The sequence below is a fragment of the Panthera pardus genome, unplaced genomic scaffold (assembly GCF_024362965.1).
Source record: "Panthera pardus isolate Hobbes unplaced genomic scaffold, ASM2436296v1 HiC_scaffold_8, whole genome shotgun sequence".
Classification (NCBI taxonomy): domain Eukaryota; kingdom Metazoa; phylum Chordata; class Mammalia; order Carnivora; family Felidae; genus Panthera; species Panthera pardus.
In genome coordinates, this window is record NW_026527013.1 from 711,057 (window position 1) to 737,548 (window position 26,492).

Sequence of the window (26,492 nt, forward strand, 5' to 3'; positions counted from 1 at the left end):
CTCAGGGGCTCAGTTTTCCCAGCTTGCCGCCCCCCCCCCCCCCCCCCCCCCCGCTCCCCCAGTCCCATCCAACCCTCAAGGTCTACACGCCCCCTAATTATCCTGCCAGTGATTCCCTCCCCCTGGGATGCCAGTTCCACCTGCGGAAACCCTTCCAGGCACCCAGGTGTGTGGGGAGGCCCGCCCGGCCCTGCGCCGCAGCCGTTCCTATGGGGCTGGGGCAGCAGCTGGCGGGCCCTCCCCGGGCCCCTGGTCTGTCTCTGGTCCAGCCACCCGTGTGAACCTGCCGCTGGGGGGCTGGGGAGTGAACAGGAGGTGAGCGATTCCTGGGCCCGGGCCCCCAGAGCCCTCTAGGCCCCAGGTGACATTGTGTGACCAGTGGGAGTGGGGAGGTCCCAGCAAGGCCGACCCAGGTGGTTCCGGGCCTCGCTGGGCTGCCCAGCTCTCGCCGTGTGATGTGAGCGGATGTTCGCGCCTCCCCATGACTCGGTTTCCCCATTGTCACCACCACGGATGGCTGGAAGCTGTTCCCAGCACGGGGGTGGGGGGGGGTGGAGGGGGGATTGGAGGGAGGATGTTGGGGGGCCCCGCTCCCCCCTCCCGGCCGTCAGTCAGGCCCGCCGGGCCCCTTCAAGCCGTCACGGCCCAGCAGTGGCCGGGGGAGGGATTACCCAGCCTGTCCAGGATGGACTCAAGTGGAACCGACGCTGACGAGCGGAACGCGCCCCCGCGGGCCCCGCCTGCGCGCCTTTGTCTGCGCCCGGCCCCGCCCCCCGCCGCGGACAGCGCCCCGGGTGCTGAACCGCGCCGCCCGTCGCCGGCCACCGAGCCGCGGCCAAGGCCGGCAGGAAGCAGCCGCGGCCCGCGTGGGGCCGCGCTCCAGCCCTCTCCGGGCTCAGTTTCCCCGTCTGTGGCATGGGTGCGCCCGCTCAGGGCTGAAGGGGGGCTGTGTGGGCAGAGGCGGCGGGGGCACGGAGGCCTTTCCCAGGGGTGCTCGGCCGCCCCTCCGCCCAGGCGCCCCACCGACCCTTTGTCCGGGAAATGCGAGGCGGCAGGGAGAACGGATCCGCTCGCCGCCTGAAAGGCGCCGCAGCAAATACTGTTGACCCCCGACCCCGGCCCCCTAATCCTGGGCTGAGGCCCTCACTGGGAGGGGCCCTGAGAGCGGGGCCGGGCCTGACCCCCCGCCCCAGGCGCCGAGGGGGGCTTCCGGGTGAGGGTCGCAGGGGCTTCAGGGGAACGTAGCTGCCCCGTTGGCCACGTGTCTGGTCACCACCCCGCGGAGCCCACAGGAGAAACTGAGGGCAGGCAGAGCTCTCAGAAGCCCCCAGGCCCCGGGGGGAATCGGGCTGGAATCAGGTCCCTGCCACCTGCAGGCTGGGTGACCGCTGGGCCAACAGCTGCCGTCTCTGAGCCTCAAAACGGGACGTTCCAGGAGGTCCGGCCTGACCTGCCTGGAAGGGAGCCTATCGCCATGGGGGGCATCTGGCCTCTACCTGGCTCTGTGCCTCAGTGGAACCTTCTGGGGCAGGGGATGGCTATGGGGGTACGTGGCCTAGGTGCCCCCTCTAAGAGGGCTCCAGGAATCACTCCCCTGAAGTACAGGGAGGAACTTTCCCACCTCCGCCCTCCCCTGCTCTACAGTCCTCCATGGCTCCCACTGTCTTCAAGACGGTTTTTCCCACCTGCACAAGGCCTGGCCACCGAGCTTGGTGACCTGGGCTCACCTCTCAGCTCCCCTTCCTTGGGCCAGCTCTCTCCTCTCTGGGCCTCCCCAGTGGACAGAGAGGGTGAGGAAGATCACACAAGGAGCCACATTAACCGGGCTGAGCCCAGGGCCAGGCACACAGCAGGCACTACTAGATCCGCCTCAGGGGGCTGCTGGATGGCACCTCTCTGCCTCCACTGCCACCGCAGGGCTGGCCGGGGAGGAGCTAAGACCGGCAGAGTCAGGGCTCTCCGGGAAGAGAGGCCCGGGTGAATGAATGGAGGGAGGGTGGTGTCCTTGCTTCTGCCGCGGCAACGTAGCCCCTCACCTCCCCGCCCCTTGGGGGCCGCCGCTGGAAGCTTCCACTGAAGATTAAACCGTGCTCCGTTGCTGGCCGGAACGCGTTCGCACGCTCGGGTGCCCCTGTGCTCCCCGGCGGCCACGTGTCTGTTCCACCCTGCCGAGCTGTTCCCCACAATCAATTTCAATTTGGCCTGGGCCCTGCCTCTGCAGCCAACCCTCCTTGGGGGCTCGGGTTGAGGAGGAGGAAGCGGTGACGTCCCCGACCTCCCCTGCTAGATCCCGGGACCTGTCTGGTGACAAGAGGGCTCTGCTGTTGCTGCCCCTTTCCGGGCCTCAGTTTCCCCAGAATGATGGGATGGGGGTGGGGGGGGAAGGGCAGTCTGGGGCCAGCTCTGCTCTCAGCCAACCTTGTGCGTTTCTGGAGCGCCAACTGTGTACCGGATCCCGGGTTGAATGCCAGGAACCCAGTGGGAACCAACGTGGAAAAACTTGAATTAATCAGGGTCAGGTGGTGTGTAGGGCTTTCCTGCCGGGGGAATTGCCTGTGCAAAGGCCCTGAGGCAGCAAGGAACACAGGCCCCGGGAGAGCACAGGAGGCCCATGTGCCGGAAGCAGGTAAGTAAAGAGGAGCAGAGGGGCGGGCGGGTGGAGCTTGGTGATGATATTACCCAATGAACAGCCGACAGTTATTGAGCACCTACTGCATACAAACCTTGACCTATGGGCTCCACCTGCCTCACCTCCCTGGAACCTCACAGCCCCCCTGTCATTACACACCCACTTTGTAAGGGAAGAAACGGGAGGCCACAGGGACGAGGCTGCCGGCCAGGGCTACTGGGTGGGTGGCAGAGCTGGGTTTGGTCCCAACTCAGACGGAAGCAGACAGTGGTGTGGACCCTTCGCCAACACCCCCGCCCACCCCTCGTGTCCTCCCCGGAGTCACTGCCTCACTCCTCGCCCGTCTCTGGGGTCCGGAGGAAGGACATGAATGGGGGTCTCAAGTTCTTGGAGCTTGATTGGGACTCACCTGCCCTTCTGTGTGACCTTGGGGACGGGCCCGCCTAGCCCTTCTGTGCCTCAGTTTTCCGGTCTTACAAGGAGACTGTGGGCCACCCTTCTCTCTAAGGCGAGCTGGGGGAAGGGTAGAGGCGCCCCCCGACATGGCTCTGCACCCCGCAGCCCTGCTCAGGCCCCACCCCCCTGCAGCCGTGGGAGGGGGGGACCTTTTCCCTGCCGCGCGCCCTGGGAGCCCTGTTTGGGCCCCTTGTGGCTCCCGGTTCGGGCCACCACTAGGTGGAGCGAGGAGGCCGGTGGAGACTGGGCGTGGGCGGCCTTGGCTTCAGAGCCGCGGAGGCCACGCCGGGAGCTGGCGGGTCGCACGGGCGCTTCTGGGTGAGCTCCCACGAAGCCTCCACACTCTGTCCGGGGGACAGCGGCCCGAAAAGGGGTGCAGCGCCCGCTGGACAGTCCGCAAAGGAGGCACACGGACGGCGGGGCGGGGCGGCGTCCCGAGCAAGGAGAGGACCCACCACGGGGCCCAACCTTGACCCCCCCATCCCTGACCCGGCTGCCACGTGCAGATGGCCGGGCAGCGGCCCGGGCGCGGGTTCAGAATCGGCCATTCCCGGCACCCGCCCGCTGCCTGACGGCGGGGAAGCCAAGGCTGGATGCCCAGCTTGCGGGTGGGGGCCGCGAGCGCCCTTTCGAGCCAAGGCACTGCCGAGGCTGCATGGGACTCCTCAGGACGCCCTCCCACCCACAGGCAAGGACCTGGTGATACGGTGGACAACTGGGCTTCTCTGACGAGCTTCAGCCGAAACGTAAAGAATGAGAGATACCGGGGGGAGGCGACATTCTGCACAGAGGGGCAGCCTCGCCAGGGCCCCAGGTGGCGTCTTGAATGTGTGGGTCCTGGAGACCCGGTGGGAGGGGTGGGGCAGGGCCAGCCTTGTAGGCCCTGGCGGGGCTTGAGTTTTACGTGGAGGGTACCGGGGAGCCATGGTGGGCGAGAGCAGGAGAGTGACGCGATCTACGTTCCTTCGTTTCACAGCTCCCTGAGGCTGCCTCGGGACGGGCTGTCGGAGCAGAATGGAGGCCAGTGAGGACCCGGGGGGGAGGCTGGGTGGGGGTCCGAGCAGGGACAGAGCAGGACAGCTCAGAGATGTGGGTGGCCTGAGTGAGCTCAGGTGCGGGCAAATCTTCAGGCCGAACCCACCAGAGCCTCGGGGTCGGATCCAACCCCAACCCCCTTGGGGGACCCATTTTCCACAAGAGGAAGTTGAGGCACGGAAGGTTCGGTCACTCACAGCACATCTGGGGACACATGGCTCTAGGCCCCATTGTCATGTTCCCTTTGAGGAGAAGCCCTTAATCCAGTCTTCCCTCAGGATGCAGCCTGTTGTGGGGACCGAACAGGCTTAGGTTTCAGTCCAGGATTGGATCCAACCTGAGGCTCCAGAAGGCAGGGGACGGCCTAAGGCGCCGGCCCGCTCTGCCCCTGAACAGCGTCCCTGGCCACCCTTCCCACACGAGTTTAAGGCGCCAAGGGTCAGACCCTGGCACCTGGCCCCACCCCTCCCCTTTGTTCCCTCAGACCCTCCCACCAGTCTTGCCCCTGCCTCAGGGCCTTTGCACAGGCTGCACCCTTCCCTGTGTGTCCACCTAGACCAGCCAGGCAAAGAGCAGCCCCCCCTCCCCACCAGCCACCCATCTGTGGCCTGGTGCGCCCTCGCCTACCTGCTGACACCCACTTTCATTTTCAGTGCAACGATATTTATTACAATATAACCAAACACCCCAAGGTGCTTCCATAGGTGAATGAGGCACAGTCCCTTGCTTCCAGAAAGTTACATCAAGTACAAGACGCAAATATGTTGAAGAAACGTGCAGCTCACACAAACAGAAGGAGCAAATCGTTTCTTGTCCAGAAAAGCCAGTGATTCCTGCCTTTTATTATTATTATTATTTTTTATTTATTTTTGAGACAGAGAGAGACAGAGCATGAACGGGGGAGGGTCAGAGAGAGAGAGGGAGACACAGAATCTGAAACAGGCTCCAGGCTCTGAGCGGTCAGCACAGAGCCCGACGCGGGGCTCGAACTCATGGACCGTGAGATCGTGACCTGAGCCGAAGTCGGACGCTTAACCGACTGAGCCACCCAGGCGCCCCTATTCCTGCCTTTTAAATTGAGGTATAATTCGTGTATCGTGCAGTTCACCTGTTTAAAGTGTATGGTTCAGCTGTTTTTAGCACATTCACAGTGTTGTGTAACCATCACCTCTATGTAATTCCAGAATGTTCTAGCAACCGAAAGAGCAGGCCTGTCCCCATTAGCTATCATTTCTCCACCCCCTCCCCCAGCCCCCGGCCCCCACGAGCCCCCCTTCCCGTCCGTGGATGAGCCTGTTGTGGACGTTCCACTCGCGTGGCCTCACATCCCGTGTGGCCTCTCGTGTCCGGGCCCCTCCCTGAGCGTCGTGTGTTCAGGGTCCGTCCGCGGGGCGGCGGGGGAGGGCGTCTCGCTCCTGCTGGCGGCCGAGGGACGTGCGTGTAGGTGGATGTTCCCATTCTTTTTGTCTTGTCCTTTTCTCCACATCGGTCAGGGTCCTGGTGAGACACAAGGCTGGGCGCCGTACACGGGCAGCTGAATCTGACCCTTCCTCTCCCCGTGCCAGTGCTCTGGGCTGGGGTCCAGGAGGGACCCACCTCCACCCCATCTGCCCCAGCCTGGGCAGAGTGACATGTGCCCACTGCCCTCACCCCAGTAACTGCCCCAAACTCCCTCCTTCTTGGGGCCTCTAGGGACTTTTCAGAACTGAGAATCAGGGGTGCCTGGCTGGCTCAGTCAGTTAAGCGTCCAACTCTTGATCTCGGCTCAGGTCGTGATCTCGTGGTTTGCGGGATCGAGCCCCGTGTCGGACTCTGTGCTGATAGTGCGAAGCCTGTTTGGGATTCTCTCTCTGACCCTCCCCAGCTGGCACTCTCTCTCTCTCTCTCTCAAAAGTGAATGAACTTAAAAAAACAAACTGAAAATCAGACGGTGACCATCCCGTGCCTAAAGCCCCCCATGGCTCCCTGACACCCTCCATGTCAATCTGACATCCCTGCTGGCCACACGGCCAGGCCAGAAGATTCTCAGGAGGGTCCCAGAAGCTTCCTTCCACTAGGGGTAGCGGCTGGAGAGGGCTGGGGGATGAGGGCATTGTCCCCGTTTCCTGGGGAAGGGAACTTAGGCTTGGGGGACAAGATTAAGTCGGGGCCCCCGTGAGTCATATTCTCAGCTGCGTGAAGCGACGTCAGCGGGACCCCTTGGTGCCCACACCCCAGGGCCTGCTCGGCATTTCTTCCCGCCTGGAGGGGAAGCGGCCCTGTGGGCGGCTCGGGGGTCCCCCCCCCCCCCCCGCTGCTTCTGGGCTGGCGGTGAGGTGCGGTGGGACGCGGTCAGAGACCCTCTGAGACCTGCAGGAACGTCACGAGACTCATGAGGGCCCGGGGGCCCCTGCCCTGCCTGGGCCAGGGGACAAAGGCCACCTCTTCCACTCGGCTGTTTCCCCACCCCCCACCATAATAGGATCGGGACGTTTGAAGTGACGAGGACGCGGGGAGGCTCCCACATAGAGAATACGACCAGAGGGGCTTAGAGGCGCCTTTGTGAGCCAGGCGGGTGGTGATGAAAGCACCATGAAATCCACGGTGTCACCGATGCCCCGCGACCGTGACAGGCCCCTTTACTTAGGGAAAAGGGGGAGAATCCCCGGTTGTATACGTGCATGTGAACACGTGTGTATATGCCAGGCTCCAGCCGCGGCAGAGGCCCCGGCAGCCCCCAAGGCTCCAGCCCCGAGGTGCCTCCTCGGCCGAGCGCCCGTGGCCGTGGCACCTGGCGGGAGGGTGCAGGGTGCCGGCGGGAGGGCATCGTGCTGAACACTGCTTGCACAGCTCTGCGGACCGGACCCTCGCGACCTTCAAGGCTTCCGGCCAAGCCTTCCTTGCACGTGGGCCCAGGTGACAGCGAAGTCATGCCTCGCCTGCGGGGGGACTTCTGAGGTCAGGGAGGAAAGGGGGCGCAGGGCGGGAAGGAGCGTCACGTTCTTAAACCGCTTTACGGAGATACTGCCTCCCAGTTCGTTCAAGTGCACACTTCATTTGTTCTAGTACATTCACAGAGCTGTTCGTCCATCAACACGCTGATTCTAGAACACCTGCATCCTCCCCTAAAGCAGCCCGTCCCCATCAGCCGTCACCTCCCCAGCACCCCCTCCCCCGGCCCCGGGCCCCCACGAGCCCCCTTCCCGTCCCTGGATGAGCCTGTTCTGGGCGTTTCACGCAGGTGGACTCCCCCCCCCCCCCCCCCGCCCCGTGTGGCCTCTCGTGTCGGGTTCCCTCCCTGAGCGTCGTGCGTTCGGGGTCCGTCCGCGGGGCGGCGGGGGCGGGCGCCTCGCTCCTGCTCGCGGCCGAGGGACGTGTCGTGCGCGGTGGGCACGTTCATCTGTGCGCGTGAGCGCCCGCGGGGGACACACTGTGCGTGCTGGTTCGCCCGTCGGTGGGCAGTTGGCTTGTGTCCCCTCTAGGTGTTTATTAAGGGGACGCGATTCCTGAAAACACTGGAACCGGCCCATGTCTTGGGCTTTAAGCCCTCACTCGAGGTCGGGAGCCCCCGGGCCGAGAGCGAAGCGCCAGTCCCTGCGGGGCTTGGGCGTGTGGGGGCAGCGGGGAGAAGCCCCGTGGGCTGGCAAGTGTGGGCTGCGGGTCTCGTCGGCAGGGTACTCCAGCTGCCACCCGTCCTCGAGACCCCAGCGTCACTGTCGGCCACAGCCGCCTAACCGTGCTCGGTGCGCCTTCCCGGCGCAGGGCAGCGCCTGAGCCCGCACCCGCCTGTCCCCGTAAAGGCGCCCGAGTCCGTACTCCTCCCGTGGTGGCGGGGAGCCAGGTGTGTGAAGAGGGCCGCGTCCACGGCCTCCCGTCTCCCAACCAGAGCAGCAGGAGGCAACAGTCCTGTGGTCCCCAGAGACTTGAGCTGGGGGCGGGGTGGGGGGGGAGCCAGGGCAGATGGCAGGTGGCGGGTGGGGTTCCTGGCTGCACCCTGGCAGGTGGCACCAAAGCCCCCTTGTCCACCAGCTTTGGGGCCAGAGGCAGGTAGCAGGGGCAAGACCCCGCCCTGCGAGCTGCCCTGCTCGGCGTGGGGGCGTCTGGGGGCGCCTGACTCTCCCTGGATCCTCAGCGACCACGTCCCTTCAGTTCCTTGGTGGGCAGGGGGATGCCTAGGTCCCGCCGACACGGGTCCGTCTCCTTCTCTTCCCGAAGGAGGTCTCTGAGCAGAGCAGAGACTTCACTGGGAGGCCGGAGGGGACACAGGAAGGCCACGGGTTACATGGCGGTGGGAGACACAGAGAGGGACAGAAAGGTGGAGGGACAGGTGACGGGCTGTGTGTGGGGTCTCGGGGCCAACAGCCTCAGTCCTGGCTTTCCTGGCCTCCCTGAGCCCACCTCTTTGAACCTCAACGCCTGTGCTCACCCTGATCTGCCCTGCGGACTCAGGAGGCTGCCCGGCTCCCCTGGTTCTGGCTTCCAGGGTGGGCATAAGCTGCCACGTCAGGGTCCTGGGGCCCAGGGGCTGACGGCTGCTCCCAGCATCCCAAAGCTCTGGGGCATCCCCGTCGGGAGGCCTGCTGTGTATGAGGTACGGCCACAGAGGCTGGGGGTCGGGGTTCAGGCACCCATGGGACCGCCCCTCCTGAGCGCCCCAGGACCCCAGGAAGGGCCACCTGGCCTCCTCCTGGAGCTCAGAGAGGGGCCCTTCAAACGCCAGGTCCCGGTATTTCAAAGGCTGGGAGCCCAGACCCGGGAGCCTCAGGCACTGCCCTCAGAATATGACAGCACCTCTGGGGACCCTGCAGGTTCAGATGAGGAGCCCAAGGTCTCACTGTAGGGGACAGAGAGGGGAGGGCCCAGACATGCCGTCACGGTGGAACTGTGTCCCCTAGAAAGGTGTGTCCAAGTCCTAACGCCTCGAGTGGGTCATTTGGAGACAGTCCTCGTGCATGTGGCTGCGTTAACACAAGGTCGTGAGGACAGGCCCCGGCCCGGTGACGGGGACCGTACCCCACGGCGTGTGCGCTCACAGGGGCGTGTGCCAGAGCCGGTGCCGGGCAGCGGCGGCAAAACCGATCTGCTCCCTGGGCCTCAGTTTCCACCTCTGGATGTCAGGGCAGCTGGTGGTCATGGGTCCGATGAATTCACATCTGTGAAGTGCCCGGGCAGCGTGTGGCACCAAATAAACCGCATTGTGTCTGAAGGTGATGTGAAATGAAGAGAAAGCCAGTGCCCGCCCTCAAGAAGCGTGTAGGAAATGAGCTCGAGGGAGCTGTCTCTCTGTCCTCCTCTCTCTCTGACTTGACAAGTTCTAAGGGAAGGGACGGGAGGGTTTCTCGGAGGAGGCGTCATTTGAGCTGAGACTCCAAGAGGCTATATTTCTGGCGAAGACGAGCATCCAGGCTAAAGAAACAGCAAGCACAAAGGCCCTGAGGCTTGGTGTGTTTGCAGGGCCACTAGGGAGTCGGTGTTGCTGGAGCAGGGGGAGGCAGAGGAGGACTTTGGTTTTCCTCCCACGGGCACTGGGGAGCCACAGCAAGGGTGACAGCAGTGGAGGGACGTGATCGGGCGGTGTGCCCATCAGAAGGGCCACGCAGGGAGGGCTGCCCAGAGGCAGGGAAGGGGCTCAGGCTAGAAATCCAGCCGAGGGACGTTTGGGAAGAAATTTCTCTCCTGCCCTCCCTCCTTTTCTGTGTCCACCCGGCTGAGAGATGGGACGGCACGGCCTTGGCGGGCAGACTGCCGCGTGGTGAGGGCCCAGGTGCCCCCCGTCCACTTCTTGGTGGTGACGGATGACGCTGAGCCAAGCACCCCTTTCCCTCCTGGCACCCGGGGCCAGCGATGACTCAGCTGGACAAGCGTCCAGCTGTGCGGGGCAGCCCCCAGTCACTCCTTCCCACCCCTGGGCAGGAGAGTGCAGCGCGGTCCCCGCAGCGGGACAGGGGTCCCCACAGCGGCAGTGGCGCTGGGCTCAGGAGTCCGCCGTCACTGGCCGCAGCCTGGCTGGCTCATGCCGACTGGCCCCCCGGCCCCTGGATCCTTGTTCCACCTGACAGATGGGGAGACCGAGGCCGAGGAGCCCCAGGGCTGGCGTCAGAGGGGTGCGTGGATTCCCAGACCCCCGCCCCCGCCCCCTGCCCCCCTCCGCTCCCAGGACGCTCTCCCTTCCGCAAGTTTGGGAAAGCTGGAGCTGTCTGGATTGAAATTCTTCAGCTGTGCTAGGCCAGCGGAGAAATCCAGAATGCATTGTTTAGACAGATGCCTTAAACCGCTCGGCAGGGGTGGGGTGGCGCAGGGGGGGCGTGAACAGCGACGGGAGGAGGGACTGCACTGGGAAGGTCATCCTTTTTTTCTGCAAAAAGGTCAGCCGCAGACCGTTGCCAAGGCAACGGCGGGCTTAAAGATGGAGGCTTAAAAAGAACAGCCGGGTCCCCCCTCGGGCTGGGCTGTCCCGTGCTTCCCGTGCGTCCCGTGTGCGAGGGGCCTGGCCGCGGGCTCAGGAGGCCTGGGGGCTGGGGCAGATCTCGGCCCTGCCCTGTCCGGGGCCCAGCTGAGGCCGCTGTGCACCTCGGTGTTCTCGGCTGTGGAAGGGGGCCAGTGTCCACACCCGGGCGGGACCCCCGGGGCCCGTCTGGGGTTGGGATGAACGGGCAGAGTCCCGGGGGGCCCTCCCCGGGGGAGCAGGCGGGGCAGGGAGGGGCTGGGGGCTCGGCCAGAGTCCCCGTATCTCGCCCCATGAGGACAAGCCGCCGCGCGAAGGAGGCCGGGGTTCCCTGTCCCCCTTCTTAGAGCCCAGGACAGGGACCCAGCAGCCCCTCTGGGTCTGAACCAGACCGGAGGCTCACATTTGCAGACCGGAGGGCGGCGGTCCCAACGGAGGAGGCCCCAGGAGGGATGGCACAGGCCAGAGACCCCGGACAGTGGCCACTGTTCAGGGTGCGGGATTTGAGGGCCTTCTCAGCCAGCTGGGGGTTGGGTACGAGCGGGCATCAGCCCTGGCGACTGGGGGCCTCTGCTGAAGTTCTGCTGTGATACACGGCATTGTCTACATCTCTCTCCCTGGAGGGCAATCTGGACTCGGGCGGGCCACTTACCTTAGGCTACAGTGTCTGTTACCATTGTTGTTGAACAGTGACCTCCCTGTCCCTTTCAGCGTAAACAGCGGAATTAGGCAGCTTTTTCATGGAGATGAAATTCACACAACATACAACTAACCATTTTTATATGTACAGTTCAGTGGCACTTAGTACATTCACAGAGCTGTGCAACCATCACCTCTATCCAATTCTGGAACATTCCATCACCCCCAAAGGAAACTCCGTCCCCATCACCAGTCACTCCCCACCCCCCACCTTCTCCAGTCTCTGGCCCCCACGAGCCCCTTCCCGTCCGTGCATGGGCCTGTTCTGGACGTTTCACACACGCGGACTCACACCCCGTGTGGCCTCTCGTGTCGCGTTCCCTCCCTGAGCGTCGTGTGTTCGGGGTCCGTCCGCGGGGCGCCGGGTGTTGGACGCCTCACTCCTGCTCGCGGCCGAGGGATGTGCCCGTGTGTGGTTATAAAAAGGTAACTTTTGGGGCGCCTGGGTGGCTCAGGTGGTTAAGCGTCCGACTTCAGCTCAGGTCACGATCTCGCGGTCCGTGAGTTCGAGCCCCACGTCGGGCTCTGGGCTGATGGCTCAGAGCCTGGAGCCTGCTTCCGATTCTGTGTCTCCCTCTCTCTCTGCCCCTCCCCTGTTCATGCTCTGTCTCTGTCTCAAAAATAAATAAACATTAAAAAAAAAAAAAAAAAGGTAACTTTTTTGAAAACTTGTGTTGGGACAGGGTTCCCAGGGACTCGCCATCTGGGTGAACTGGGAGCCCCAGGGAAGGCGGAGGGCCCCAGATGGTGTTTGTGGCCACAGGTGTCTGGGTCACCCATTGCCCCAGGCTGCCCTGGGGGCCTTCCAGTCAGGCTGGCCGTGGCCGTGGCCGTGGCCGGTGGGTCAGCAAGCAGATTAAGGCAGACCCGCAGTGGGTTTTCAGAGGCTTCACGAGCTCCTCCCGTGTGCTGGGCCTTGTGCCTGGTTCCCGGGAATCACGTCGGTGGGCCACGCCTCCTCCGAGGCTCCAGGGGAAGGCTCTTCCTGCCTCTTCCAGCTCCTGGGGTCCCATTGTTCCTTAGCTGGAGGCCTGTCCCTCCAATCTCTGCCTCCGTCGTCAAGTGCCCTTCTCCTGCCTCTTAGAAAAACACTTGTCACTGGGTTTGGGACCTACCCTGATCAGGATGATCTCTTCTTGAGATCCTTAATGACATCTGCAAAAAACCTTTTTTTATAAGTAAGCTCAAGTCTGACTTGGGCTCAGGTCATGGTCTCCTGGTTCGTGAGTTCGAGCCCCACGTCGGGCTCTGCGCTGACAGCCCGGAGCCTGGAGTCTGCCTCAGATTCTGTGTCTCCCTCCCTGCTTATGTTCTCTCTCTCAAAAATAAATAAACATTAAAAAAATTTTTTTAAAAAAAGAAGTAAGCTCAAAATCAGTTTCCAGGGTTTATAACATGGACGAGTCTTTTTTGGGGCAGGGAGGGTCCCCAGGCAGAGCAGGAAGAGGCCAGGCATGCGGGCCCGGATCCCTAGGGAGCCAGGTATGTTTCCAAATGTTCTGTGGCCTCTCTGCAGCTTGCGGGCAGACTCGGGTCGTTCCCCGAAAGTTCCAGAGGCCCGGTGTCACCGCTGTCATGCGACCTTGGTGTCGGGACAGCAGGGAGCATCATGTCACCCAGGGTTTGCCTTGCTGCTGTCTCCACAGCTCCTGGGATTCTGCACGTGGCCTATAGGACGAGAGAAGAGAACAAGATAGGTGTGTGTGTAACTGGTGTCCGAGTTGGCCACCTGCATGGACGGCGACACCAGGAGGCCTCAGCCCCGGGGAGCAGCCAGCCCAACCCTGGGACCCTGGGTTGAGCACCAACTGCTCCCTTTTGCCATTTTTTCTATTTGACATCATAACCGTTACTCACAGCTCAGCAGCATGAAGCACGCTCACGCCGTCGTGCCGCCGCCCCCAGCACCCGTCTCCAGAACTTTCCATCTCCCCAGACCGAGACCCTGTCCCCATGAAGCAGGGACTCCCCGCCCCTGCCCCACCCCTGGCTCCCACCGTCTATTCTCTGGCTGTGTGGACGGGACTCCTCTGGGGACCCCCTGTGAGTGGGGTCGCGCGGGACATGTCCTTCTGTGTCTGGCTCCTGTCACCGCGCACAGTGGCCTCCGGGTCCCTCCACGCGGTGGCAGGTGGCAGGACGTCCTTCCTCCCTGGGGCTGGGTCACATTCCAGCGTGGGGATGGACACATTGTGTTTGTCCTTCATCCACGGAGGGACCCTGGGGTGTTTCCACCTTTCGGCCGTCGTGAATCATGCTGCCGTGAACGCGGGGGTGCAGGTGTCTGTCTCAGCCCCTGCTTTCCATTCCCCGGGTGCACGCCCAGGATCTGAGTCGCCGGTCGCGCGGTGATTCCGTGGGTAACTTTTGAGCAGCTGCCGGCTGTTTTGCACAGTCCTCCCCACTGCATGTTGTCCCCAGCTGCACACAAGGTCAAGTTTCTCCACTGGGCACCGGCTCCCGTGCCAGCCTTGCTGCCGTGGTGTTATTACAGAAGAGATCCTACGTTTGCTTGCTGGGCCTGTATCTACTATTTTTGCCGTAAATGCGGGCGTGGGCACCGGCCCCCAGCGGGTATGACCCTCTGCGGGACAGCCCGTTTGGAGAGATGCCCGCGTGGGAGCTCCCTGTCGGGGCCAGCTCCGAAGCAACGTTTGGGAGGGTGCCTCCTGTACGATGTGGCTGACCTGTGTCCCCGAGCCTGTGGCCCTGCTGGTGCTCTGCACCAGGTCCGAGTGGCCGAGTGTGTGAGTTTCCCGCGGCTGCCACGGCAAATGACCGCACAGAGTGGCTTCAAACAACAGAAATTTGTTCCCACCCAGTTCTGGAGGCCAAAAGTTCAAAATCAGGGTGTCACAGGCTCGCCCTCCCTCTGAAGCCTCCAGGGGACGATCCTCTCCCAGCGTCTGGTGGTTTCCTGGCCATCCCAGGCGCCCCTTGGCTTGTGGACACGTCACTCCAATCCTCGTCTCCGCTGATACGTGGCTTCTCTGTGCGTCTGTGTCCAGTTCCCCTCCTATGAGGACACGATCATCAGATTCAGGCCCACCCTGCTCCAGTGTGACCCCATCTTAACTAATTACATCTGCAAAGACCCTATTTGCAAATAAGGCCCCATTCACAGGTTCCGAGGGTTGGGACATGTGGGGACCTTTGTCTCTGGGGGACACAACTGAACCCACAACACTGAGGGATGAGAAAACCCACCTTCTAGAGATTAGAAGGAATTCACGTAAATGCCAGTGGGAGAAAAAAGTCAAGCAAATTCTTTTTTATTTAAATGTTTATTTATTTAGAGACAGTGAGTGACAGCATGAGAGGGGGAGGGGCCGAGAGAGAGAATCCCAAGCAGCCCCAACGTGGGGCTCAAACTCGATACTGAGAGATCACGACCAGAGCCGATATCAAGAGTTGGTCGCTTAACCGACCGAGCCATCTAGGCGTCCCCAAGCAGATTCTTAGATGACAAGAAGTTCTGGCCAGAGGAGCCTGGGCAGGCAGGACGACAGAATACAACGTGAAATCCTGGACGGGATCCGGGAGCAGACAGAAGACGTTACCGGAGAAATGGGTGAAATCCAGTTCCTAAGGCTGGGATTTCTGTATGACACAGGCAGGCCGAGTCCGAGGACCCCGAGGGAGCCCGGCAGGACCAGCCGGGAGGGTCCCTGGCTGCACGAGGGGTAGAAACCAAGCGCACTGCCATTGTCCTGGAACACCTTTGGGGTCCGGGTCTTTTCAGGTGCCATCAGGTGTGTGGGGGCGAGGAGGAAAGTAGAGAACGACCACCACGAACTTCCTCGCCTCCCCCATGGAGAGGGAACAGACCTCTGTGGCTTACTCGGATGCAAGGGTTGCTACGGAGCGGGAGTCGCTGGGGCTGAGCAGAGAAACGGCAGAGACGCGGCCTTTCTGAACCTGAGCCCATGGCTCCAGACCTAGCGGTGTGCCGGGGCCACTTCCTGGAGGGAAGGTCAGGTGTGGACGTGGGGCGGGGGGAGCAAATCATTTGGAAATAAAAAGCTCACTTAGAAAACACGGGCCAGGGTCATTCTTGAACCATAACGTCCTAGAAGAAATTCCACATAGGGATATTTTTTTAATCCTGGGGTGAGAGAATCGTTTGTAACCGCGCTCTAGAAGCCAGAAACCCTAGGCAGAAACCGTCCGCGATCTGACCATCGATCGACATGTTTAAAACCAATTACACATACGGGTGCACGGTGAATATCCTGAATTGAGAACACCTCTTGTAAATCATCAAGGACCAAGCAAAAAAAAAAAAAAAAAAAGAGCAGAGTGTGAAAATGCAGCTCTTAACAGCAGTGGGATGAGCGGGAAGGGGCCTTCGGCACTGGCGACCGAAGAGCTCACCCGAAGGGAGATGGCGTTTGTGTTCCGTTTTGTTTTTCCAGGAAGGGGTGGCCGTGTGGCTGATGAAGCTTTAAGCCGGTCTCAGCGTGTACTCATCCTTCACACTTACATAGGTGAGCCCCACGCCGATATAAAGCGTAACTTTTTACTAACGGTCCGTATAATCTATTGTAAAAAGTTGAAATTATGCCGCGTCAAGGAAGCCGGGCGGAGGAAGACAAACCCTGTGTGATCTCACTCCTGCGTGGAATCTGAAACAGAACCCGAGCTCAGGGGGCACAGAGAACAGACTGGCGGATGCCAGAGGCGGGGGCGCGGGAAACGGGTGACGGGGCTCGACAGGTGCAGACTTGCAGTTACAAAGTGAGGAGGTCACCTGTCACGTGCGGGATAGGTAATGAGACTGTATTGTGAATTCGAAAGCTGCTAAGAGAGCACGGCTTGGAGAAGACCTGTGCGTGGTGACGGGTGCTGACCAGGCCCGCTGACATCGGTTGGCCACGTACACGAACACCAAGTCATTGTGTTGTGTGCCTGAGACTAGTACGGTGTCGTATGTCCATTATATCTCAGTTTGCAAAAAAAAAAAACAAAAAACAAAACAAAAAAAACACGCAACAGAAAAGAAAGTTTAAATGCACCGGAGGGCTCGTGGCATGTGCGTCAATGTGTGCGTGTTCCCCGAGGCCCAGCGACTCCACTTCTGGAAACACGTCATCCGGGAGTCACCCCCTTCGAGGATGTGCGTCCAGCGCCCGTGTCCCCGCCGGCAGCCAGAACAGCCCACGCTCACCTTCGGGATGGCACTTTCACGTGGAGGGATCCCGAGGGGCCGCTCTAAATGAGAACGCACGTCCGTATCCGGGGATGAAGGGAAGAAACGGCCCATCAGACGGCGTGGGGAACAGGCCGTGACCCGGCAACTGCCCGATTCGTCCCTGGCACTCACCCCAGAGAAGTGAGACTTTCGTATCCGCTCAGAGACTGCGCACGAACACGACGGCCCCCGACGGGCACCGACCCAGGGGCCCCTCAGTAAGCCAGCCGGCACCCGCACGCCGCGGAAAACCGCCTGGCGAGACAAAGGCCACACTGCGGAGGGGCAACAGCCGGGTGGGCCCTCGGGGCTTGTGCTCCACGGGAGAAGCGCATCTCCAAAGGCGGGGAGAGAACATTCTCACGATGACCGACAGACTCATGGACACGGACGGCACATCCGTGGGGCCCGGCGGTGAGGGGTGGCAACGGGTCAGCTGGGGGGGCTCTCCGCGGTGACGGGAACGCTCCGTATCCTGACGGGGTGCCGGGCACATACACGGACACGCGGCACAGCGGCTCAGAGCTCCGGCCACCCCGTGCCGGCCCCGCACTAGGCGTCGGCGTGGACGGAGGGGGCGCCGGGTGTAGGGGCTTCCCTGTCCGCCCTTTGCGAGTGCCCGTGAACCTGTGGTCATTTTTAAAGAAAGAGTAAAAAAAAAAAACAAAAACAAAAAAAACCTTCAGCAGCATGAAAAAAAAAATGATCCCATTCGCATAAAAACACAAACTCCCTGAGGACGCTCACGGGATGCTGACATCGGTCCACTGTGGGGCCGCGTCTCCTGGTGTCTCTTCCTTCCTCCTTTGTCCATTTCGGAGTTAAAAAAAAAAAAATGTTGTTCAGGGCGCCAGGCCGGCTCAGTCAGTGGAGCGCATGACTCTTGATCTCGGGGTTGTGAGTTTGAGCCCCACGTTGGGCGTGGAAATTACTTTAAAAAAATGAAGAAAAAAAATTTTAAGGAGAACGTATTCTTACGATACAAAAAAAAAAAAAAAAAAACAGTTCAACATTTTTGGGAGACATCCGCCTATATTCTGGGAGACGGTGTGTTAGGTTTTCAGCGCGCCGGATGGTTGCACGGTCGCGTCATTGTCTGTGGTCCCCGGACCCAGCGGTCTGTGATTTTACAGTTGTCACTGTTTCTCACAGGAGGGTCGCGCAAGGGCAGCGCTAACCCCTGCTCTGACAGGGAATTAGTGTCAGAGCCGGCCCGGGGCCGGGACCTGCTCCCGGACCCCTGCCCTGTCGCCTCCCCGTGCCGACCGACCACCGGCCCCCGCGGTGCCTTGCGGGCCCTGGCAGAACACTGGCGGCCTTCTTGCCGCTACGAGCACGCCGAGAACGTGAGAGACGGGAAGGCGCCCACGCCGCCCGCGCAGTTCTCGGCACACAGGCGTCCACCGGACCCACGCTGGCCCCGAGCGGGCGCATCTGCCCGCGTCCACACCTCCAGCCCGGTGCTCACGGACCACTTTTCTTTCCCCAGCGACGGACGTGTACCCCGTGCGTCACTTGGCCCCGCTGACTGTCGCAGCCTTTCCCCCACGCACCCCGTCCTGTCCTCCCCGCTGGGCCACGGTCTGCCTTCGCAGCCCTGCCCCCCTGCCCCCGGCGCCCGGCTCTGGACAGACGTCACCTCCTGGAGGAACGGAGCCCCGCGCTTGGCCAGGCCGGAGGTGATCTCCTGTCCGCGGTGGCTGACTTAAAAGTCCCCGAAGGCAGGCTGCTACCCCAAGCTCCCGTGACTGCCGTCGGGCTGGCGTCCTCCTCCTCCGCAGGTCAGTGGTCAGCGTTAGCTGCCCGAGCTCCGCCTCCCTCTCCCCGGGGCTCCTCTCCCCGGCCCGGGCTGGGCTCCCTCCGTGGGCTCCTCTCCCCGGGCCCGGGCTCTCATCCGGCTCCAGCCAGGCCGGCCGCCCTGCGTGTGCTTCTCTGGGGGGTGTTGGAGGCGTGGGGCTCACGTGGTGCCGCCACCGTCTCTCGGGACCCTGCTTTCTCGGGGGCCCCGGGACCGCCCCACGTGCCGAGCGCTCGGAGGCAGAGGGACGGGCGGCGGGGGGTAGGTGCCAGGCGGCTGTCCAACCTGTCCCTCGCCCAGGCAGCCCCCCAGGCCGGAGGGCCGCCTGCCCACTCTTCCTACGGGCAAGAAACGCTGTGTCTTGTTCTGAGTGTGTTTTCTTTGGCTCCAAGCACAGTGCTGCCTTCCTTGCCCTTCTGGAAATTTTCCCCTGCAAACTATAGTAAAGTCTTAAGACCAAAACCCGGAAAACCCCAACAAACCCTCCACACGGTCACCCACGGGAAGCAGGGAGAACCTTCTCCATCCTGGCGCTGACAGGACGGCAGACGGGTGTCCCTGTTGGGGAGGGAGGCCGCGGTGGGGTCAGGGGGTGGAAGTCAGGAGGGTGGGATGGAACGAGTGACAAGGGGCAAGCCGAGGGCCCCACATCCAGCCCCGGGGCACTCACTGTGGGGCCACCGTCTCCGAGCTGCCTTAGGCCCCAGCTCTGACCCGTCCCAGTTCCAGGGCCCAGTGCTCAGCAGGACCTTTTCCCAAAAAGCTGTGCTGACTGCCCGCGGGGATGCCGGGCCCCAGGAGTCCTGGGGGGTGTGTGTGTGGGGGGCAGGGCAGGGGCACAATGGGCCCGCTGAACCCTCCCACGGTTCCGGTTCTCCTGAAATTGGATGGACACGGCTGCAGAAAGCCTCAGCCTCTCTCGCGGCCAGCCGGTGGTGCACAAAGCGGGCTGTCGTCCCACGTTTTCTGCTGTCCCTGCCTGTTGTCTGCTGTCCCCAGGGCCACTGTGGAAATCGGGGGCCGAGAGCCCTTCCAGCTAGGCAGGCTCTCTTTGTCCCCGTTTTGTGTGTCATTTTGGGGAGACAATAGGGGACACTTTCCTTTCCACCCTCTGGACAAGGCCTGGTAACAGCTCTCTGCCGACGGCAGTCACGGTCGCACCCTCTTGCGTCTGGGTACTTGAGGGCTCTCTAGGGAGAAGGGGGGCCAGCTCCCGGCCTTGCACCCGCTCCTTCCCCCTGCGGGCTCTGCGGGGACTGGCTGTCCCGCCCAGCAGCATCCTGAACCGTGACCAGTGTCTATTTCCCCTTGGGGTCACGGGGTCTCCCTCGATGGCAAGCGTCTGCAGACGGCGTAGCCGTTAACCGGCCGCGAGAGCAGCTGGACGCAGGAGATGGCCTCGGGCCGAGGGGCGCGAGGTGGAAACACTGGCAAATACCCGACAGCCGCAGCCTGGGCTGGCCGGACCGGCGTCGGGTGGGATACGGGCCCTGAACCCACAGCCCCGCAGCCCAGCTCAGGGCCATCTCCGTGGAGCTGCCTGAGGCAACACTGTGGAGAATGCAGCATTCAGCCGACTGGAAGAAAAGCGGGCAGACACATCTTGGGGGACCGTCCAGGGCAAAGACCCACGGGCGGCAGGAAGCCAGAGCGAGTATCTTACCTGCAAAATAAAAAGTCAGTCGGTTCTGGAAACTACCAGGGTCAGCCCATTTCCCATCCCGGGCTCGTGTGGGGCGGCCGCGCTCTGCTCCTCGCCTCTGCAGCCCACCCTCCCTCTCACGGGTCCGACTCGGACACTGGGGGTCCGCTGCCCCGTGGCCCCCAGAGGGCCGGGCTGCGCTCCTCTGCCTCAGGGGCGGTCCTGTTTCATCCGACCAGGGACGTGGGGGGGGGGGGGGGGCAGGAGGACAGATGCCGGTTGCGTGGGCCCTGCTTGCAAACAGGACGGGTTTCTGTGCCGAGAGGGGGTGGCAGAGCCTGGAAGGCGCCGTGCGCACACCCGGGGTGGTCCCTGTTGGCCGTGAAGTCCTGGGTGGGGGTGTCGTGGCCCCCTGCCTGGACCTCAGATCGCCCACCTGGAGGGCAACTTCCAGCCTGGCTAAACAGGGTTGTGTGAGGGCGGCTGGTGTCCCCGATCCTGTGGAATGCCCTGGCTCCTGGGACAAACTCCCCCTCTAGGTTTATTTTTTTGAGAGAGAGAGAGGGAGAGAGCGAGTGTACATGCGTGCTCGGGGAAGGGGCAGAGAGGAGACAAACTCCCCCTCTAACATCGTCCCTGAAGTCTTTTTTAAAATCAAGGTGAAATTTCCATAACGTAATCATTTTAAAGTGAACAATTTAGTGACGTCTCGTACGTCTGAAAGGTGGTGCCACCACCACCTCTATCTAGTTCCAGAACATTCCGTCACCCCAAAAGGAGAGCCCGGCCGCATTAGCAGTCACTCCCCCTCCCCAGCCCTTGGTGCCCAAGAACCCACTTTCTGCTTGTGTGGACTGGCCTGTCGCGACACCTCACATCAGCGAAATCACTTTGCGTAAGGAGATCCCAAACACTGCACGGCACATACTTACGCTAAAAGTTATCTGTTTTTATCTCAAACGTTCTGCTGGTCGTCCTGGATTCTTACTCTACACCCAGCCGCCCATCTGGACGGGGCTGGTGGCTGGCACTCTCCTAGAGCGGGGCCCCTGCTCACCTTTGGGACGCTCCCAGCACGCGTCTGTGCCACAAGCAGCCCCACCCCCACCCCAGGGCCCGGTCTCAGCTGTGGAGACTGGGGGCCGTTCCTGTTGGGGGGGGGGGTCACTTCTGCTCTCCTGGAGTTTATCTGAAAAGCCAAGGGCGTGAGCCTTGGCCAGCCCCGTTCTCTGTGCACCTGCGAGGGGGTGCGGGGGACATGGCTCCTGAAGGCCCTGGCCTGTGGAAGTCTGGCCGCCGGCTGCGGTGGGAGCCACCCAGCTGCCATGGCGGGCACAGGTCTGGACACACGGCTCATCGCGTGCTAACGAAGCTTCTGCACACGGCCGGGAAGAACCAGGCTCCTGGCCCACCCAGGACTGACCCACGTACGCAAAAGGCAGCAGAGAAACCTGCTTCTCGAATCAAACGCTGAGTGAAACACATCATTTGCCTGGAGGTGAAAACGTCAATAGCCTCAAAGCCACAGTGGGTGACGAGGGAGATAGATGTCTGTGTGCTGCCCGGGGCCTGGGATGTGTCACCGCTGCCCGTGGCACCGAGGGACCCCCCCCCCCCACGTCCCAGTACAGGCCTGGAGCCACCACCCCCACGTCCAGGCTGGTGGCCTCTGGTCGCTGCAAAGGTGGAGGGCAGCGAGAGGCAGGTGGTTTCTGGTTCCAGGAGACTGGCTGTGCAGTATAAGCCCTCAGCTCTGTGACCCAGCGTGTCCCAAAGTGACCCCCAGGCACCCCCAGGGACCAACAGGGCTCACTGCTTCCCAGGCCGAGGAATGCTGTGCTTTGAACGCATTTTCTGATCTTTCATCATCATTGCTATTATTACTAGGCTTTAAACTTTGGGACAGTCTCGGCCTCACAGAAAAGCTGTGGGGACGGCACAGAGCCCCTGGTCACACCCAGGCCCCTCGAGGGTTCGGCTTCTCTGCCACCACTGACGGCCGGCCGGGCTGCTGTGTGACTGCTCAGAGGCCCTCAGTCTCCCTGCGGCCCCTCTCTGCCCCAGGACCTGTTGGGATCCCACACGACGTCTCCACAGGCCCCTCCGGCTGAGACCTTGTTTTTACGCTGAGGACGGCTTGGAGGAGAGCTGGTCAGTGATTTCACGGGATGCCCCCTACTGAGGTTTGTCCGGTGCTGCTCTCACGGTCGGGCCGGGTCGTGGGTTTGGGAGGAAGATCAACATACCACACAAATCAAGCGTCCGTGAAGAATTTTTCGAATTACAAAATTCTTGAATGATGCAGGTTTCTTAGAGAACGAAACTCAGAGAAGAGAATATACCCACTGAATCACACACACACACGTCCATACGTAACGCGTGCGTACGTAGGTTTGCATACGCGCGTTTTAAAAGTAAAACATGCACTTAAAAAAATTAAGACCGTATCACAGCTCTGTTTTCTCAGAAACGTCTTTATGGAGATAGAATTCACGATCTGTACAGGGCGCCTAGTTAGAATGTACAATCCAATTGCTTTTGAGAGACCGTACCGTTAACTGTTTCAACACGGTGGTAGGATACACGTAACACAGAATGTGCCATTGGAACCACCGTCCAGTGTGCGATTCGGGGGCGTTCACTACAGTCCCGGTGTCCCTCGGCACCCGGCCCGGTCCCACGGCCGGTCTCTCGGGGCAGCTACCTGACAATGTGGTTTTTGTTTTTAATTTGCCAGAGAGCGTAAAGATGTCGGTCTCCCGAGCTCATCGGCCACCTGTAATTCCTTCCTTACCAGTCTTCCGATAATCTTTCTGGAACGGTCCCTTGTTTCTCGGCCTGACGGGGCTCTCTGGAACACGGTTCATCAGCCTTTTCCGGCAAAATCCTGCAGACGTGTTTCCAGACTGGGGAGCAGCACGCACGTGTCCGTCGCTGCCCCTCTGTGCAACCGGGGCCCCGCTCCCTGTCCCTGGGAAGTAGGTCAGGGTCTCAGTTCCTGGTCTACTTCCAAGGAATGTGAGCTGCTAAGACGGTAAAAAACAACTGGAAACCACTGGACAAAAAAAGCACGATCGTTTTCACATCGGTGCGAGAGGGGGCGGGCACTACGGGAGCCGCCCGGCGACTCCGGGGCACCCACCCCAGGCCCACACTCACGGCTTCTTCCTTGAAAGCCGCCTGCCACTTCCACGGTGGCTCCCTGGTCCCCCGACTCGGCTACCAGCAGAATGGGCTTTCTACAGGCAGGTTTTGTCTCTTAGCTGTTTAGAACAGGCTGCCATCGAAGCATGGGGTCCTCTGACGGGGAGTGAGCTCAGGGGTGATTCCTAAGCCTGGTGTCTCTGGACTCCTCATCTGTGTGGTTCCCTAGCAGAGAAGCCTTTTCAGTTTTCTACACAAGCCATCATAAACTCGGTGGCTTAAAATCATAGACATCGACTCTCTGACGGTCCCGGAACCATTAGTCCCAACACCCAGGCGTGGGCAGGGCTGGATTCCCTCGGGACCCCAGGGAGCCCCGTCTCCTCCCTTTCCCGGCTCCCGGAGACGCCACGTCCTGGGCCGGTGGCCCCTCCTCATCCTCGTGGCCAGCGGCTCGGGGTCGGGGTCTGCCCATCTCTCTGCCTCCCTCTTCGTGAGGACCTCGTGAGGACGCCGGGCCCCCCGGGCACCCAGGGTCACCTCACCCCCACTTCGGGGCCTTGACTTGCTCCCACCTGCAAAGTCCTTCTGCCGTGTGAGGCGGCACGTCCCAGGCCCTGACACCAGGATGGGGGCGTCTCTGGGACTGTGTTCTAAGCCCGCTCAGTGAAATGGGAACATTGTCTCTCCCTCTGGGCTCTCAGGACAGATCTCACATGCCCAAGACAAGCTGTATACACAGGTTTGAATGAGCCGGTGGCCAGGAGGGTCCGGGGAAGGCTTGGAGTGGCCGGGGGCAGATACAGAGAACCCCTCCAGCCCTAGGCCTCCTCCAGGGGCCCACACAGAGGCCTGGGTTGCCTCGGAGGTGGGGGTCTAGCTCGGTCTCAGGCACCACAGACGAGGCATCGTGAGAACAGATCGGCAGCAAAGCCACTCCTGGACCCAGGTCACGTAGGCTCCCAGGCTCTGGAAAACCTGCTGATAGAAAAGCTACATCCACGCGTGCCCGAGTGGGGGGACCAGGCAGCCGCTGCGGAGGTGCCGAGCGGCCGTTTAAGGAGGAAGCCGCGAGCACAGGGTTAGGGCCGGTGATTGAGGACCCCCGGGCTCAGTACTCTCCCCTCTCTTGGTCCCGTGTGTGCGTTTCGGGCTCTTCGGGGACTACCAGGTCACCGGGCTGCTCTCGCCTCGCTGCCGGCCGGCTGAAGACAGAAGCAGGCTTCTGAGGGGTGAGAATCTGTCACCGCTGCACACAAAGCCAGCGGCAGAGGCACCGGAAGGAGGGCCAAGCTCCCGGCAGGCGCCCTCAAACCGCACAGTGGAAGGCGAGGGCCGGTCATCTAGACCCGGGACGCGAGGATGGGCACTGGAACGCTTGTCCGGCCAACGGGAAGGAGTGGGCAGGGCATCCAGCCAGCGGCGTGGAGATCCTGAGATGCCCACATCCCACGCGTGAGAAATCACGTGGGCACACAGAGCTGCGAGGAAAGCGGGGCCTCCAGCCACGCGCCCCGGGAGAAGGGAAGAGAACGCTTGGGGACACGGCGGCCTGCGTTCGTATGAACTGTGTATGTATTTGTGTCCTTAGAGTCTGGGTTTTGTTATGGGTTGTGCTGTGTCCTCCCCCCAGGTCCGTACGTTGAAGTCCTGACCCTCAGACCTCAGAAGGGGACCTTATTTGGGAATAGGGTTGTTGCAGGTATAGTTAGTTGGGGTGAGGTCACGCTGGAGTAGGGTGGGCCCTAAAGCAACGACTGGCGTCCTTCTAAAAAGGGGACGTTGGGACTCACTAGCAGGGAGAAGCCCCGCGAAGAGGGGGCAGAGATGGGGTGATGCTTCTACAGGCCAAGGGGCGCCCAGATTGCAGTGATCCCCCCAGCGATGCTGGGAGAGCCTGAGGCAGATTCTCCGTCAGCAGGAACAGCCCTGTGACACCTTCTTCTTGGACTTGTGGCTCCAGAGCCGGGAGAAGATAAATGACCGCCATTTGGCCACCTGGTCAGTGGTGCTTCGTTACAGCTGCCCCAGGTAACCAACACAGGTGTCTATTTTTATGAATAATAAGTTACTCGTAGGGGGCCTGGGTGGAGGGGCGCCTGGGTGGCTCAGTCGGTTAAGCGTCCGACTTCAGCTCAGGTCATGAGCTCACAGCTTGTGGGTTCGAGCCCCGCGTCGGGCTCTGTGCCGACAGCTTGGAGCCTGGAGCTGCTTCGGATCCTGTGTCTCCCTCTCTCTGCCCCTAACCCACTCACATCCTGTCTCTCTCTCTCTCTCAAAAATATATAAACCTTAAACAAATTAAAAACGTAATAAACTACCTGCAGAAGTAAGACCTGCTCCTCGTCCACGTTCAGACTCGCAGCAAGCAAACCACTAAACGGCTGGGGGGGCAGCAGCGCACGGAGGCGGCTGGGACCGGTGCTCGGGTGCGTCAGGGAGTGTGGCCCCGAGGACGCCGCCGCACAGAGCCCCCCTCCCCCTCCCCCACGCCCCCACCTCTCGCCGGGTCTCGCCAGGGCTCTCTGCAGTGTGGGCAGAAGGCCCTTCTCCATAGGAGCTGACCGAAGAACGTTCTGGGAGACCAACCCTGGGAGGCAGTGATCCACCAGCGGGCACCTCGTGACAGGGAAAAGGCCGCCCAGCCCTTCGGCTGTGCGGGGGGGAAAGCCACGCGGTGGCCTCGGGTTCCCCAGGCGGAGAACCGCGCGCGGCTCCCAGACCCAGGGCCTCCCTTGGGGTTGCTCTGAGGTCGATCCCCGCCTCCCCTGCAGGGGTGGCCCTGGCCTCCCCGCTCGTTTCCCCCAGGTCTTCCCTCTGGTCCCTGTCCTCGCGTGCCTCAAACCGTTTCTCAAGGCCACGTTCACTTCTCTTGCTGCTCTGCGGTGAATGCTGAGTTTCGGAGAGCTGTCCCGCGGACAGTAAAACCGCGAAGACGGCACGGAGAGCTCTCGTGGTCCCCCCCGCCGGTTCCCCGCGCTCCTGACACCTGGCCTCGGCGTGGTACGTTTGTCACAAGTAGCGAATCGATGTCGCTACTGCATTCCTGACTCAAGTCCACACTCTGTCCAGACTTCCTGTTTCCTGTCATGTCCTTCTCTGTCCCAGGCCCTCTCCACCCCGGGATCCCACGTGACATCAGGTGTCACATCTCCGTTGGCCCCGCTGGGCGGAGACCGTTTCTCAGACTCGTTTCGGCGCCCTGGGCGGTGGCGTTTTGTAGGACGCCGCTCTGCCGGGGCTCGGCTCGTGTTCCCACGGTTAGACCGGGGTGGCCGTTTCGGGCAGGACCCCCTGGCCCACCCCCGTTTCTGTGGGTGGTTCCGTGAACTTCTCGGGGGACGCGAGTTGCCCTCCTGGACCGAGGCCAGGACGAACCCCGCGCTTCTCGCATACTTCCCCGTGCTGATACCCGAGGCGCTTTGGTTTCCTAGAGTTATTCAGTGTTGGAGTTCTGTGTTTTACTCATATTTA

At 61.8% G+C, this 26,492-nt stretch overlaps 2 protein-coding genes across 2 annotated transcripts in view; one reads left to right on the top strand and one right to left on the bottom strand.

The window, feature by feature from the left end:
- Positions 1-685: 685 nt before the first annotated feature.
- Positions 686-8,939, top strand: LOC128775638 (collagen alpha-1(II) chain-like). The gene is made up of 6 exons (XM_053897914.1): positions 686-840; positions 3,305-3,403; positions 3,592-3,773; positions 7,645-7,842; positions 8,129-8,255; positions 8,549-8,939. Exons 1-6 carry the CDS (start codon positions 686-688, stop codon positions 8,937-8,939), a joined length of 1,152 nt encoding a protein of 383 aa, XP_053753889.1.
- Positions 8,940-12,617: 3,678 nt separating this feature from the next.
- LOC109257655 (WAS/WASL-interacting protein family member 3-like) overlaps positions 12,618-26,492 on the bottom strand; it is a 32,409-nt gene continuing 18,534 nt past the window's right edge. Inside the window, exons 3-4 of the mRNA XM_053897916.1 lie at positions 19,671-19,895; positions 12,618-12,911 (exon numbers count right to left, since the gene is read on the bottom strand). Coding sequence (XP_053753891.1) covers positions 12,856-12,911; positions 19,671-19,895 — 281 coding nt within the window. The 3' untranslated portion in view covers positions 12,618-12,855. The remainder of the gene's footprint in view (positions 12,912-19,670; positions 19,896-26,492) is intronic.